A 16,183-nucleotide genomic window follows, 5' to 3' on the forward strand; every position below is an offset into this window, starting at 1 on the left:
AAGAACATTAATACTGAAAAACTAAATGCAGTGTTTATAGCTCATTAGCTATGAACTTACAGAATCTTTCATCTACTGTCACATAAAGCAGTCATTAAGAAATTATGTTTTTCATCCTGTCTCTGTTTCCACAACACTGAACAATTGATAGTATCTGTAGCTTAACTAAAATGCTCTTTGCATTCCCTCTACAAATGGCATATATAATGGTTTATGTAAACCAAACTTCAATTTATCTCTATTCTTTCTGAAATTCATTAAATGCTACAAGAAAGAAGGATCACCACCATTACAGAGAACTGGTATATCTCAGAGTACAATATGCAAAACACTTAGGCTTTCCATTAAATTTAGTGAGACTGTAACCATTAGCTTTTCACACCATTAGAAATGAGGACAGACTCCTATTTCCTCGTATCATTTATTGGAAAATCTTATCTTTAAATCACAGTGGTAAAAAAAATAAAAATATTTTACGTATTACGTATCCTGATTGCTACAATAAGCAGGGGTAAGTTGACAAGTACATTAAAGAATTTCTATTTAATTATATGTCATGAATTAATATGAGTTTGTTGCAGATATGTAAAATCAGAGAATGGAAAAAATAGAAAAGATAAAAGGCTGAAGAATCACAAGAAAACACTTCTGATGAGCAGTAAGAAAGGCTCTTGATGAGGCATCTTAAACACTAGGAGCAGAGGATATTTAGGAAGAAAACAAGAAAGACAAGCTCTTTCAGAGCTTTTAGAAATCACCTGCAGCTGTGCATGTGGGCAAATCTATCAGGCAACAATGAAGAAAATTAAGATAAATGAACTTTTAGTTGTATTTGGCTTAGAATTGTTTGGTTTATGTTTTCTTCAAAGCACAAAACAATCACAAAAAAAAAAGTGGATTAATCATGTTTTTAATGTACATGTTGATGAAAATTTGACTAAAGGACTAGAGTCCACCTCAGTAACTCTTTAGCTTTGAGGCCTGGAAGAAATTCTGCTCTCAAGTATAGAGAGGGCAAGATCACACCACAGGGTTTGGAAGCGCACGTGGAGAATCTGGCTGGCGTTCACAGCACACTTCCCGTGCCAAAATGTAATGCTGTGCCTTCGGCAGGAAAGTAACAATCGGCTCCAAATGTAAGACTACTTTACTAGAGAACACGAAGGGATTGGGGCGAGCGGACTCTGGAACGCGCGAGAACAGGCAGTGCCCACCCTCAGCAACCACCCAACGTCTCTCGGAGCGGGTTCACCCTCCCTCAGCGCATTTGGGCTGAAAAGCCCCAAAAGTTTGTCCAGACTGTTGCCAACTCTTGCCCGGGTGTGTGTGTGGGGGGGGGGAGGAAGTGGTTCAAGCGATGAACTTCACTGCACACAGCCCCCCACTGGGCTCCCGCCCGCTCGTCAGCGCGGCCGCCCCTCAGCGCTAACGGACACAGCGCGAGCCCGCCCCCACGCGGCGGCCCGCCCGCTGGCAATGATTGGGCCCTGCGTTCGGCCTCTCCTCCAATCCCAGTGGCGAAGGCGGGTCCCGACCTCGTCTGATTCCGCCTACCGGGTGCAAGGAGGCCAATCAGTGCCTACGGCTAGGCTCCACCTTTCCGGCCGTCTCCATGGCAGCGAGGGGGGGTTTAAGGCGTCGCGGAGACCATGGTGGGTGGTTGCTTTCCTTTTCGAAGCTGGCGAGGCTAAAGGTAAACTAGGTCTGCGTATTTCTTTGTTTTTATTTCCTGAGTTCTCCTCCTTCTATCCTACAGAGTGGTACGTTCCGACGGGCTCGTAGATCCTTCCCGTTGACATCCCCCGCCCGCCTTCCCAATGGTAGGGCTAAGGGCGGCTCCTTCGCGCATGGAGGCCGCTCCCCTCCCGCCTTGCCGGGGGGCGCCGGCCCGAGCGGGTAGCGACCGTCCCCGCCGCCCCCCGGCCCCTGCCGAGGGCTGCTGAGGGGGCCGGGGGTGAGCGTGGGGCTGCCGGGCGCGCCTTGCCTGCAGCGGCCCAGCCCGGTTTGCCTCACGGCCCCCGGGGGAGCCGCCTGCGAGGCGATCGCCCCGTGGTGCTGCGGGCGGAGGGTGCTCGCCACTGGGCGCTTGTTTGTTGCGACTGTTTGTAAGCTAGGCTCCCCTAAAGAAAAGAGGTGCGTGCGGTGGCGCTTCCCCGCGCTTTAGGTTCTCCTTTTGGCACTAAAGGCGCTGCCGGAGGAGCAGAGGTCTTGCCTAGTCCCGCAAGCGGCATGAAGTTCCCTGGATGAGGGAGGGTGGGAGCACTGAGGGGATGTGCTCCTGGCCAAACGGAGCATTAGCAATAGGCCAGGTGCATAGAAGTGCTTTCCAGAGTGTAGGGAAACATGCATCCCTCAAAAACGGCCTCTGCTGAAGTTAGCATGGCCATGTAAATAACTTGCTTCAAAGTTAGGTGTGAATCTCCTGACAGAGAGGAGACCTTTCCTATGTTCTCATATCCTGATGAGATCTTTTAGTTCCCCCACTCTATAACATTGTGAATGTGTTATAGGTTCTTTTCTTTTATTTTACTTAACGTGACAACAATGCAGTCACCTCTGAGAAGAAAGAATATTAGACTGTAAAACACTTCCAGCTTTCTGAAAAGTGCTGTAGGATCTCAGTTTGCGTACAGTGGGCAGATGATCCTCGTATCTCAAAAATCAGATGTAAACAATGGAAGCTATGTATTTCATCATGTACAGTGTTACAGTACTGAAGAGCTGAGCTCAGGAAGTTTTCACTTAATTTTTCAAGCACTCAAAAATTAAACTGGTTTAGTAGCTTAAGTTACTTAGTTTAATCATGCCTGTACTTAAACATAGATTCCTATGAACAAGGGACTGCATCTGTGAGAGGTAGTTATAAATTATATTTACAAGTATAATTTTGTGTCCAGAGTAACATGACAAAAGCCAGAAATAACTAATGTAAACAGTAATGCACAAATTATACAAGCACATAGTTTGCATCTGAAACTTGGGAAAACTTTATTCTAAATCTGAAACTTGAAAGTCAAATTTTAGATACCATTTCATAAATTATTAGAATACAGTAGGATTTTCTTGAAACGTTGTGAACATTAGTAATGTGCATGCATTCAAAGCATAATGTAACAATGTCTTGTTGCGGGTTTTGCCTAGATAGCTGATAAATAAATATCATGAGTGCAACTTTTTAACATGGAATTGTTTACTACTGAAAAGTATTAAACATGTATGTCTTTGGAAGATTTTAATTTCACTTGGTTTTCCTTTTATAGAGTGACAAAACTGGGGCACACAACTGGAAATGTCATCCTATTTGGCTCAGGAGGTTCACCTGGCTAGAAGACATGAAGAGATGTAAGTAGTCGTCCCAGCACTGTGGCCTGCCTCGCAGCAGTTTGTGTTGTGGTCTTGCGAGACCTCCCTCGCTACACGTGAGGTCCTGTGAGCAGTGAATCCCAGCTCTGTACAGAGCACAGTGGTATTTCGACAAGGGGTTGGTGATCCAGGAGGTGGCACTCTTCCTTCATGAACTCTTGGAATTAGCATCCTTCCTTGCCTTTAAGGGTATTTAGATTGATGAGGGTTTTGACTTCCAATGGTGGTACTGGTTTAAGATCTCCATTGTTAACCTCCTGTCACCATTAAATTCCTGTTTGGGGAAAGTAATTGGATTCTCTCACTCCCTGCCTCAATTATAGAATTGCTTCTTTGTTGCCCTGTAAACTCAGAGTGAGAAGCAAATACAGTAATGATTCAGAAAAATCTGCTTTTCTTATAACAGCTAGTATTTGCCAATGAGCAAGAGTAGTACTGATCAAGTCACCCCAACCCACCCTGTCTTTCCTGTTCTGGGAGATTCAGTGCTTCTAAGCACCTTGGCATATGAGGATTGTTGGTTGCAACATTAAAGCTTCATACAAGCACAGCAGGTGGTGTCTGCCTGTACCTTTTCCCTCCTCCAGCACACCCACCCTACAGCCGGCTTAATTAGCCCCATAGTTTTGAGAAAACTGGGTAAGGTAAAAAGGTTATTTTCTAGCTCCTGAGCAAAATGTTCTACCCACTTAGCAAAATGTTTTCCTTTGTAGACTGTCTCAGAGATCAGAGCTGCTACAGCAGATGGAGACTTATCTAGGAGACAAAAAGACTAAAAAGACATGGCAAACTCAAGCAGCTGATACAGCTCATAAAAGGAATGCAGCACTTTTAAATGTAAGTTTCTGCAACTACCAGGAACTGCACTGAAATGTCATGGTTATGTAGCTTAGAGAATTTTTTTAAAAAGTGTTTGCTCTATAGTTATAATTTGAATTCTCCTGTATACAGTTCTGTCTTCTGGAACTTGACCAGAAGTATTAAATGACAAGTCTTTATTATCTGATGGCATCACTACCTATTTCCCATGCCCTTCTTATATGAGCCTCGTGGTGGCAGCTGCTACTATCTTTTTTTTTTTTTTTTTTTTAAAAAAAGTGCATGTAGAGATGCAACACATGCTATTACATGTCTGCCTAAGAAAACCCAAGAGTCTGACACAACTCAGAGCACTGCTACACTTTGATTCAAGATATGGGGGTATGTTTGGAAACAGGGGCTGGCCTGCCTGTAAGGCCTTGAGTCCAGGGTAGGAACTATTCTCCCACTATGGTTGCGTGAAGTTGTGAAAGAATTTCTCAGTTTAATATTTTTCTTTAATGAGGTGTAGAGTGACTTCAGGAATCTTACTTGCAAGTCTATAAAAGCAGTGTTTGGTGTTTCTGACTCTTCCTAGTGGTGATACTGTTAATAATGTTAATAGCTGTTCTATGTACCTGTTATCATATTTAGGGAAGATTTGTGTTTCTGACGTAAATTCAGCAGATATTTGAGAACGGGCAATTAAAAAGATCTGGGTTTGATGGCAGAGACTGGAATGCTAACAACTCTTCTGGAACCCCTAGCTTAGGCATCTGAGTTTGAAGAAATTGCACTTGACCACTGACATGAGCATGCCTTTGAAAAATGTTTGTCTGTTTTTCATGAAACAGCAGAAAACTGTACCTGTCAAGCATTTTCTTTAAACTCTTGCTTATTAAAGGTCCATACTGCATGTATGTTTACTGAAGAAATAAGTTTTACTCTAGAAAATTACAAGATTAATTTGCATCAATGAAAATTTTTTGTTTCTTCATGCAGAGCCTGGCTAAGATTTAAAATGTTTACATTTTGGGTGGGTATAATTCTATTACAGGCCCTCTTTGTATTTAAATGGAAATTATATTTAGAGAGTGACAGACAAGGCAGAACAGTTAATCAGGGATGTCTTCTTAACTATTCTGTGACAAGGAAGATTTTTCAACTTGGACACTGGTAAACTGGGTCAACTGGGACACTGGCATTCTGGGCTGGGGCAATCAATCCCCTCTGTACTGGGTAGAGATAAGTGTAGGTGCTTCAATGGGAGGCTGTGGAAAAGTGGATTGGTTGTTTATTTTTTTTTCCATAGTTCATGCTCCACTGATTTAATAATTTCAGCTGTTATGACTTCCATTTTCCATATGCATTTTATAATAGATTTTTATTTCATAAATATAGTTTTTGTATTTTATAAATGCATTCTCAGTTTACATATACAGGCGAACATAATAAATTCAGGGTATATTTCTGCATGCTGAAGGCTTGTTGTATTGGAAATGTTAACAATAGCTCAGACATATACAGAGTGTAAATATTTTTGCAGTTAAACAGATATTTGCCATCTTCTGTCACATCCTCAAAATTGTTCCTTTCAAGTGTCAAAAATGTTGGTGTTTGTACGGGGAAAAAAAGCAAAAACATATGTATCAAAACAAATTCTGTTGCAGATTAAAGTAGCATAAATCAGTTTAAAGCTATTAATTTTATACTAGTTTTAACAGGCATGCGCTCCTGCAGATGCTTTCTGATAACAGAAGAAAACAGGAAAAAAAAAAATCTATGCAGAATAATATATGAGAAGCTTGAAAACAAGACTGATTAATGTGCCAGCTTCAGAATATTGTTCCTGATACCAGGCACTGTACATTTCACAGTTACCATGTGGAGAGTTGTTGATTTGGCCTACTCAAAAATACATGGACATGATGAAGTGTTATTTTTTTATTTGCATTTCTGGTTTTCTGCATGTAAGCAAAATCAGTTGTTTTCAGTATGTGATCATAGCAAAAGACGTTTTTCTTTCTCTGTGCTAGTTGATATTTATGCACAGGGAAGCATTTCAAAATTAATCTATTTTCTAATCAGTAGGAAGCAAGGAACTAAACATTTTTTTTTTTAATTTAAATTTTAACATTATAAACACTTGTTCAGCATTTTAGCATAATTATCTGAGTATTTTCCTTGATGTCTTTAGAGGGAGACTGCAGATTAGGGAAATCTTTATAACTTGGTACTTACATAATATCATAATAAAAGCAGAAATTAGACTAGTATTTATAATCTAGTCTATGACATTTGTTTGTCAGTAATATTTATTGTGTTTAGAAATGTGTATTACTGTGCAACAGCTTATAACATGAAATAGAAACATGAAAAATTAAATAAAGAATATGCCATATAGTAATTAGGATTGGGAAAGTAATTTAGATCAAATTTGCTTTCCTTCACAGGCATGTAATTCTAGAATTATTTAAGTGGGATTCTGCCAAACTGATATCAATATAAGTGACAGCTGAATTTGGTCCCCTAAAAGTGATGCATGTGTCACGCATTGCATTTTACCTCTGGGGAAGGGTCTTGAATTGTTTTTGTTTCAGTCCTTGTGGTTTTAGGGGAGGCATTGTAAGATGTTCTCTTTTTTCATTACTGTGACATATTAGGTTTGCTGTTTTTTCCAAAGAAGTTTACATTGCTGACGTATTTATTTTTATATTGATGATGGGGATTTCTTTTTCATGCAAACCTTACCAGTTATATAGACACACAAGAAGTGCCATCTAATCTTTCAGTAGCTCCAGTTATTTTCTAAAACATACTACACCTTCCAGCAAAAATTTCTTTCACTGTCTGTCATTAAATCAGTATTCTGAATGACAATAGACTGCACAACATACAAACTAGAGTGAGCAACGAAAAGACACATCCAATATCTAGGCTATGCCAAAGTGACCTTCTCTGCTAAACGTATATGCACAACTGCTGTCTCCTTTCTTGCCTGAAAGACACTCATTTCCTATCACCATAAACATTCCAGTGGCTTAGCTGGGTATATAAAGAAATAATGATCTTGATTGATATTCTTCCTTCCTGTGAAAATGCCTACAGGAATTAGGGAGAAGGAATCAGAAAGGAGGAAAATCCTATGGAAGAATATGAAGTGAACATTACTGATTGATCCTTCTTTTCAGTATGGTGATAACTTCTCCAGACTTGGTCTGAGCCATACTGATAGGAGCTTCATTTGGTGCTATTTGTGGTGTATCTATTTTAAGTACATGCAACAGAGAAATTCCTTGTTTAGGTTACTTAAGTCTATGTTGTCTTCTGTTATTTTGACACTGTGACTTCAAATGGCTTCCATCTTTGCTCATATTCCCCTTTTCTCACCTGAAAAGAGGTAGCCAGTTGCTACTTCTGAGGATTTGGATAAATCTGAGACTTAGTTTGCTCTCAAACATCCTTTAACTTTCTACAAGGCTATGCACTTTGCTATAGAAGAGGGAGAACAGTTTTACTTGGATTAGGTTTGTAATTACGTACAAGATAATACAGTCTTACTGTAAAAGAAATTAATGACACAAGATAGGATGAACACTGCAAATTGAATTAACTGAATGTATCTGTATCACTAAGATGAACTTCAGCTAACAGTAAGGTTGTTTTCTGCTTTTATTAATCATACTCTACTGAATTTGAGTCATATTTTTCAAAGTAAACTTGAGTTGAGCACTGTTTACTTATTGATGTATTCAGATTGGCTATTATTCAACACGAGTAATCATGTTTGGTCTCTCTTGTGGATATGCTCCTCCAGAATCGCACTCTTCTTTTCAGCGGCAGTGGTGGTGAATATTTGGGAAGTCCCTTTGGGGAATTTCCTCTCTCATTTAGTTTTTCTGTTGTACTCTTCACACCCGCTCTCTGCTCCCAACTCTGCCATCTGCTATACTTTCTTTCCCCCTCCACTCTGTTCAGCTTTGGCTTCTTCACACCCCACTCCCACGTCCCTTTCTGTCTCTCTTCATCTGCCCACCACTCAATCTCTTCAATGTTTGGGTATGGAACTAAGCCCACAAGAATGGGTCAGAACTTTAAAGGGGGAGGGAGGTTAGTTTGGGGAGGTGTTTTGATTTGTTTGTTGCTGTTGTTTTTTGGTTGTTTCTTTTTTTGAAAAAATTATTTAGGCCTTTGTGAATCCAGCACACATCCACTGGACAAGCAGAAACCCAAATACTGATATTTTTTGTTTTTTTTTTTTTATAAGAAAGCTATGTGAGGTGCATTGTCATCCAAGTTTGTCTGGTGAACAGCTTGCTGCAGCTCTACATTTTTGTGCACATGTTATGCATGCATATTAGCAAGTCATCTTTGTCTTGAGGAGTAAAGATCTTGCACATAATTTGCCTAGTTACTTTACAGTTACAGTAGCTAGAATACATACTTCAATCTTCCTGCAGCACAGAGAAAACCATTCTGTTCCCCTCTATTTTCTTAAGTTTTATAGAACAGAATTTGCCTGTAACTTACCCTAGTGTTCAGAGAGAATAACAGTGTTTTACAGCAACAGTCTTATGTGGTGATGAAATTTATTGTTGTGTCAAAAAGGTACAGCAAACATATTTAGAAACTGTAGGATGTTAGTCTTACTAGTACAAGTTGGATTTCAGAATGACTAAACAGAAAGATTTGAACTTCAGTGTTGTTATTTGAATGCTGTTTAGCTGTAATGGGTTTATTTAGTTAAAGATATTTATGTGAGTGTGCATTTTCCCTTTAAAGTTCCTGGTGTTTGTTTTTAAAATGTACTTTGCCTGTGTTTTAGGATATAGAAGCAGCAGAAAAAAAGCTGCAAGAAAGAGTGTGTTTACTTCCACATCCCGATACTGTTAAGTTAGAAGTAAGTCCTAGAACTCTGTCTTTTCTTTTTCTGTTTACCAAATATTTTGCTTTTTTTCCCTCCCCTGAAGCATGTTCTTAAAGTGAAAATAATTGATTTTAAAATCCAGTGACTGGTATAGCCAAAGGCCTGTGTACTGTGTAGCAAGCTGAACCTAAATTCTGGGGCAAGGTCCCTAGGTTCTGGAGCATTCTAGTGGAAATACTTAGCAGCTTTCAGATCTATACAAACTTCTATTTAAAAATTAAGTCAAATATAAAAATGAATATTGTGAATATCAGAAGACTACTGTGTTTATTATGTCCGAGCTATTTAGTTTGGTTTATATGGTCATCCCATTTTCAGTTTGCCACAGATTGTTATCTTTACATTTCAGGGTCAACAGTTTATCATCATGAACAGAGAAATTTTCACTTCTCAGAGTTATTTTATGGTTATATGGGAGCTTATGAAAAGTACTGGTACAGCAGGAACACTTGATTTGTACTTCTCAACCTGTAGTCCCAAAAATGTTATTTAAAGCTAAAAATTTTAAATGGCAAGTTACTCTGAGAACTAAATATTATCCTGATACAACGTAGCAAGTTCCGTTCCCTAGTCTCAAGACTGTTTTATCAGTATTATGCAATGAGGAATGAATGATGAGGACAGAAGCAGGCCTGGGAACAGGATTTGGAGCACAGCTTTTCCTGATGCAAACTAAACATTTTAACCACGAGGCCACTGAGTCAGATTCCCACTCGTGTTTCTTGCACAAGTAGTTTGTGGGTTCTTTGTTGTACAATGGCTGAGTTTCCACAGGTGTAGTAGTACAGTGTCCCACACTAGTTTGTGTGCTAGGACACACTTGAGAGGGAAGGTATAGATTTTAGCACTGTCAGCCTGTGGAGAGAGGTGTATTGTACGTTAGTTTCACACCTGCTGGGCAAATGTTGTAATGCTTAGGCTATTATTTAAATGAGAGGAATCACTTTTTGTTCTGGTTACTGTCAGAAGTTTTTGTGTGTCATTGCATTTTGTAAATAGCCTACTCCTATCACTGTGGCAGGATGCACACTGTGTGTGCCCATTCACTGATCTTTTTTCTTTTTTTTTTTTTTTTTTTTGTTAAATTTTTTAGAGATTTTTAGGCAAAAGGGTACATTTTTTTCCTAGATAACTGTACATCTTGAATGATGCTAAGAAAGATGCCAAGCTACTAATATTGAACCTATTTTGACTGTGTTCAGAAGTAGTTTTAGGCTCCTTGAGGACTTCCAAGGCATCTCTTGAACTGTTTGGATCCATTTTGGACTGCTTTTCCCTCTGTCCTGTGTTATGTGTTGTGCTGCTTGCGGCATGTAGACTGAAGTCCACACAAATTGGAGAGTGCAGAGCAATTGCTTATGACTCCAGAGATGTCTACACTCTGCAGCAGTGGTTGAATTTTAGAGAGAACAGAGTTACTATTTGAAGGAGAAGATTCTATTTTGGTCTTTTTTATACTTCTAGAGAAGAGTGCTATAAATAGTGGAAAAAGAAAACTTTCTTTCATGGTACAAAATTCTTGTGTGTGCTTTGTTCCAAAACACTTCTGAGCATATTTCACTCAGCCATATATGTGTCTGTATTAATATACTTTGAAAGTTATGGCTATAATGGATCCCCAGCTTGCTATGTTGGAGTAGTTTTGTGTGACAGCACATATGCTTGTCAGAAAAGATTCTTTGAGTAAATCTGTTGAAGAAAATATTTTTGTAAATCTGCAAGAGCCATAGTTATATCTGAGTTACATGTAAGGATCAAAATGATTAGCCAGGAATCTAATAACCTGCAGGGAGGTGTTTAGTTTTGTGGTACGCTGCTTTTATGTTATATACTTAAGTAAAGAAAAAAAGGCTCAATACATATGTACCACTAATGTTTTCTACTACCAAATTACTTTTTTTCTGAATGGACATCAACGTCTAAAAGTACTTACACTTGCATTGGTGGATGGATTAAAGTGTTGGCTTAATACAGCAGTTTGATCACATTGTTTTGTGGAAATAAATGATACATGGCACATAAAATTTTCTTCAAAATCCTACAAACAACAAAGTTGGATACCAGCAACTTAGGATACCAACATGGAAATGATGAATGGTATGTCCATTCCACATATAAAAAAGAAGTTGAATTTATTACTCGGAGGCACAGGATAATGCAGGGAAAGTGTTAGATAATATGCAGTGGTTTTCCTAGACCACAGCATAAGAATACAGCTTTTTTTTTATTATTATTATTGTTAGTGATCCAAATATTAGAGCCGATTGCTTCATCAGTGATTTATCACATCTAAAATTTTACTCCAATATTTTGAACTACATTACTGCAAACTTTCCTAGGATATCCAATTTACATAGCACTCTTAGTTTACAACATTAAACAAGTTTTTTCCACTTTGAATTGAAATTCCACTAACATACTTAAATGTAAAAGCTGCTTTTGGAAAAGTTTATTATCACGGAAAATATTTTAATAAAGGTACTGTGAGGGTCTAAACTAATCTGTTACTTACCACAAGAGGGCACATTCAGTCACTTCACAGTTCATGCTGCAGAATTAAATCTTTCCAGGCTGGTATTTTGTATCATACAAGAGATTTGAAATTTCTATTGTATGTATGTCGTGCTGTTCTGAATTGCTTCACTCATAAGTCAAGATTTAATAATGCATTGCATATGTATATTGTTTTTAAATAGGCCCATGCAGATTTTGGAATTAAGTTTATTTTTTCTTATATCTTTCTCAGACTCTCTATTGGGCATCAATAAAAGAATCTCTTCCCAAGTGGGAACAGTTTCTTTTAGGAAGAGCAGAAGTTCCTATTGGTTTTAAGAAAATGAAAACTACAAAACAGAACATAAGCTACCCAGAAGAAGATTCACAAAAATAAATGCTCTAGTTTCATTTTGTTTTGTAATTTATGGCTTAAGCAGACAAGATTATCCTGATCAGGCAACAGAAAATCATGCCATTAAATTGTAATGTAAATCATTTAAATGAAAATTAACTATATTGGATAATTTGCTTCCATTGTTGCATTGTGTACAATTCTTTATTTTTATTCTGTATTAAAGAAGCAATCCTCAAAGGCACTTTTAGGATCAAAAGTGAGAAACACTGGTGTATAGAAACTCACCAAGGCAATTGCTTTTTCAGCATGAAAAGAGTTTTAGGCTATTTTTAATCCTCTGCTTCTACATAAGTGCAATAAGTAAAGGCAGATTCGTGTATTATCTTTCTTCACTGCAGTCATCTGTGCTGTATGCCTCTTTGTGGGTGAGGGAGAAAGGAGGAATTTACCGTTAACAGGAAAGGCAGGCTGTTTGCATCAGAGTAGCCTTGGTTTAGCACCAGGAACCTGTGCAAAAACCTTCATGAGAGCAGCTGTAGAAGGAATACTTTGGATTTCTGCATCTTGTTTTCCCTGCTTTTTGTCATTGCCACTTTCACATCTTCCAAACCTCACTCCAGTAACCACTGCTGCTTTTCCCAACCTCCTGCTGCCTAGTTTGTATTTCCTGTCTAATGGGTGGGTAAAGACAAGAAAAAGTAAACAAATCTCTAGGTTTTTCTGCTAATTCTAAACTGCTCTTAATGCTGTTTTCTTTCTGTTGGCACAAGCTACAAGTGAGAACTTTTGCTTAGTCATTGAAAGTTTGAAAGAAGCAAACTGAAGGGCAGCTGGCAGTGGCTGTCCAAGAACCAAGCATATGTAGATGCTGAGGAGATAATATTTTAATTTTCAGCCATTGAGCAGCTCCTCCGATTCCTCCTACAGAGGTGCAGCACCAGTGAGTTTTGACTGTACACTGGGCTAACTCAGTATGAAAATGTCACTGCTCTAGTGCAGTGCTTTTTAAAGTATCAGTTCAGTGGAAGATCCTTCCAGGTGTGTGACTTGGCATGCAGAAATTTAATCCTTCCTAAGGAAAGAAGTGTAGATTTTTTTTTTTTTTTTTTTAATTAAGAAACTGAACTTGAGTCAACTTGTTGTTAAAATTTAATCTCATATGCAGCAACATACTTCTACCCCTGACCTGGAAGTAGGAGAAAAATATTTTGCTTCTGCCAGTGTTTGAGGATACAAAAATGTAACGAGTACAAATTTTGCTAAGCTACTAGTAAACTGAATTATGCGTCTCCATGCTACATAGAGGTAATACCCTACTATTAAAAAAATATATATATATATCTATGTAATGTGAAGAATCACTGACACAATAAAATCAAAACTTCAGCTGTGTTATAAAATTGTTGTTTTCAAAGGGAATATTAAGAGTTCATTTAAAACTTTTTCTATTGAAGTGTCCATTAAACTGATAAGTTTTTACAGAAACTGCCATCTTAGAAATATCCTGTTGAGTGGGTGTTGGTGTTTGTAACAATAACGTTGTTTTCATAATATGTGATGGCAGATTAGCACGCTTCTCTGCAGTGTTGTTAACAGTTGTAATTAAGGAATAAACAGTAAAGGGTGTCAGTCCGATGACAATTTCATCTATAGTGTCACAATACAAAATGTCACAAAATATTAGAACTGTTATATAACTACAAAAATATCAAATTAGGCTTTCATTTTACAAGCAAAGAGCTTAAAAAAAAAAAAAAACCTGGCATAGAGACCATTGCAATTTTATACCTACTCAGTGTTCTGTCACAAAGACAACTGGGTAATTTTTTCTTCTGTAAAATCACAATGTGGTTCTCAATAGGATTTAATGGGAATGTGTATGGATCTTAGAATTGTAGAGCTCACATTTAAAAATCAAATAATTGAAACCAGTTGAGCAGACAAGAAGGGAAAAGTTACTGCGCATGATGCTCAGAATGAAGGGATGTGAGAGCAGTTAGTTGCTAACAAAGCCTAGGATTCATCCTGGTCTTTGCATCCAAAGGGAAATCATTTAAACTAAAATCTGGGCCCCTAAGTACTTTTTGCATGTGAATAATCTCGGTCTTTATCTCTTTGGACTCTGCCTAAACGCTGGTTCACAATGCAGATGCTCACTATCTCCTTACCCCTTTTGGTTTCCTGCGGAAGGGAAGCTGAGTGGCAGGGAGGGCATGGCAGCTGGATGGGTGAGGGCTTTGGGGCTGCTGTGAAAGGCACCTGCAAGCACTGTTAGTGTAGTTTCTGTGCCACAGTTAACTGCTCAGATAGTGTGGTTTTGATTAATTTGTTATTGGGCAAAGAGATTAAGATTAAAATGAAATTATCTTATTTTCAAAGAAAGAAAATACTTTTTGTTTGTTTGTTTTTCCTGCAGCACAGCTTTAGAAGCAGTAGGACAACTAGCATGTGGAAAACTATATAGGAACGTGTCCAGAAAAGAAAAAAATTAAGAGACATAGTTAAAGCAGGATTGTGTGTAAATGCCTGCTCTCAGAGACAAGGGCCTTCACGTTGGCCTGTGGTGTGATATAAATAAATGCTATTGCCTATGACTGTGAGGCAGCACAGCAGCAGGGGCAGGGAGGCGCACAGCGGGGCCGGTCAGGTACAGGAGTGAATGTTCCCTGATTCGGCACAGACCTTTGGGCAAGCAGTGGTAGGGAACATAGTTATGTGGTATCTCCTGTTACACTTAGATTTGTTGAGTGCACAGTTCAATTTACTGTGGCTGAGCTGGCTTGCCACTTGCCTTTCGATAGATGCAAATTTGAGAAAGCCAAAGTTAGTTAAACTGAAGTATGTTTAAAAAAAAAATAATTTCAAAATCCCCAAACCTGATTGATACCGTTGGGGTTTAATACCAGCTTTAAATGAGATCTTGAATGGGTATTCCTCACCAAGTCAAGGCTGTTACTTCAAACATATCGATTCTATGTAGTTATACCCCATCTTATCCCAAGCTTTCATATATATGTAATATTAAAAAATAGTTTATATATATATATATCTCATGTAATTTCCTACCCATCTTGGGTAGATGTCTTTTTTTCCCCTCAGAACATAACCTGCATTCTTGACTTGCTCCTGAGCCTTTTATGCTAAATTATATGTATACGTAAACTGCAATGGTCCTAAGAGCCTGTTGCTTCTTGTGCTGTCCTGGTGGGTGGGGGAAAGCAATTGAGAGAAGAGCAGTAAGGAAAACCAAAGGTTTTGCCTGTTTGTAAGTTAATCTTTGAGTATCTTACAAGAAGAAATGATTAATCATCCGTTTTTAGGTTTATGCATGGATGAGTAACCACAGTACTAACCCAGGAGCACAGCCTGCTCACCCATCTTGTCACCTCTACCATCACATTCCGGAGCTTTTTACTTTCTCAGTTATTCTGTCTGTGGGGGCAGTAGCAGAAGGCATGTTAGTTTTCCCTAGGATAAGAAATTTCTTACTCCGCAGAATCTTTCTCAAGCCTATTAATTTCATTTGAAAGTACATGTGAAATGATAAGAGTGTTTAGATGCATGATATTTGACACTTACTATGGTATCTTCTTAATTGTATTTATTCAGGGTCATGTTTTCATAGAAATTGGGAACTAGATTTTAGGCTGAGCTTATAGTTCTTCATTTCTGTCTTTTTCATTCACATAGAGAAGGTCAGGGATGTAGATGCTCAGTTTGAGCTTGTTGGTACTGAAAAATAAGAAAACTGAATTTGAAATGGAATGTACTTTTAGAGGTTACATCTGAAAGAAAACATTATTTATTCCATAATGGTAATTTTCATAATATTTTAATAGTTGTGTTTAGATACAACTTGACCTTAAATATCACCCCAAATGCAAGCTGTTTTAACATATTTGTAATGCTAAGGTCTTCATTACTGTAATATTCTGTTTGCTCAAGGATTATAATCCACGGAGATACTGTTACATTCGAAATAAAGTTTTGATCCTGTAGTCACTGCCTCTTGGATGTGAGCGTTACACTGCACGTAGGAGTTGGATGTGAATTGGCACCTGCTGTAGCCACGTGTGCGGACAGTGAGGACGCCAGTGATAAATACTTTGGTTAGGTGTGCTGTTTATTTTCCTCAGTTTTTCTCTGACACTGATCTGAAATATTAATCTGCTGAGTAAAGATAAGAATCTGAGAAGTTTACTGCTGAAAAATCCAAATGTAATAAATTCCAGATCGATTATTTG

The 16,183-nt window shown here is 38.3% G+C and overlaps 1 protein-coding gene across 4 annotated transcripts; it reads left to right on the forward strand.

Annotated features, from left to right (window-relative positions):
• Nucleotides 1-1,590: 1,590 nt before the first annotated feature.
• CUNH3orf14 (chromosome unknown C3orf14 homolog) lies at nucleotides 1,591-15,937 on the forward strand. 4 transcript variants are annotated; one of them, XM_042799708.1, is made up of 5 exons: nucleotides 1,591-1,693; nucleotides 3,261-3,342; nucleotides 4,077-4,200; nucleotides 8,987-9,061; nucleotides 11,835-15,937. In XM_042799708.1, exons 2-5 carry the CDS (start codon nucleotides 3,290-3,292, stop codon nucleotides 11,976-11,978), a joined length of 396 nt encoding a protein of 131 aa, XP_042655642.1. In that variant the 5' UTR covers nucleotides 1,591-1,693; nucleotides 3,261-3,289; the 3' UTR covers nucleotides 11,979-15,937. The 4 variants fall into 4 exon arrangements, with proteins under 4 accessions (XP_042655642.1, XP_042655643.1, XP_009974908.2 ...); XM_042799709.1 differs by having other exon boundaries at nucleotides 1,617-1,702; XM_009976606.3 differs by lacking the exon at nucleotides 1,591-1,693 and adding an exon at nucleotides 1,833-2,133.
• Nucleotides 15,938-16,183: the final 246 nt, after the last annotated feature.

This window comes from Tyto alba, unplaced genomic scaffold, assembly GCF_018691265.1.
Source record: "Tyto alba isolate M040663 unplaced genomic scaffold, T.alba_DEE_v4.0 Super-Scaffold_3, whole genome shotgun sequence".
Taxonomy (NCBI): domain Eukaryota; kingdom Metazoa; phylum Chordata; class Aves; order Strigiformes; family Tytonidae; genus Tyto; species Tyto alba.

What these genes read in the sequence shown, in the direction of transcription:
- CUNH3orf14 (XM_042799708.1), top strand. Translation starts at nt 3,290, where the DNA reads ATGTCATCCTATTTGGCTCAGGAGGTTCACCTGGCTAGAAGACATGAA. An exon ending in GCTAGAAGACATGAAGAGAT is followed by an intron (nt 3,343 to 4,076) that starts GTAAGTAGTCGT and finishes TTTCCTTTGTAG; the next exon opens with ACTGTCTCAGAGATCAGAGC. An exon ending in GGAATGCAGCACTTTTAAAT is followed by an intron (nt 4,201 to 8,986) that starts GTAAGTTTCTGC and finishes CCTGTGTTTTAG; the next exon opens with GATATAGAAGCAGCAGAAAA.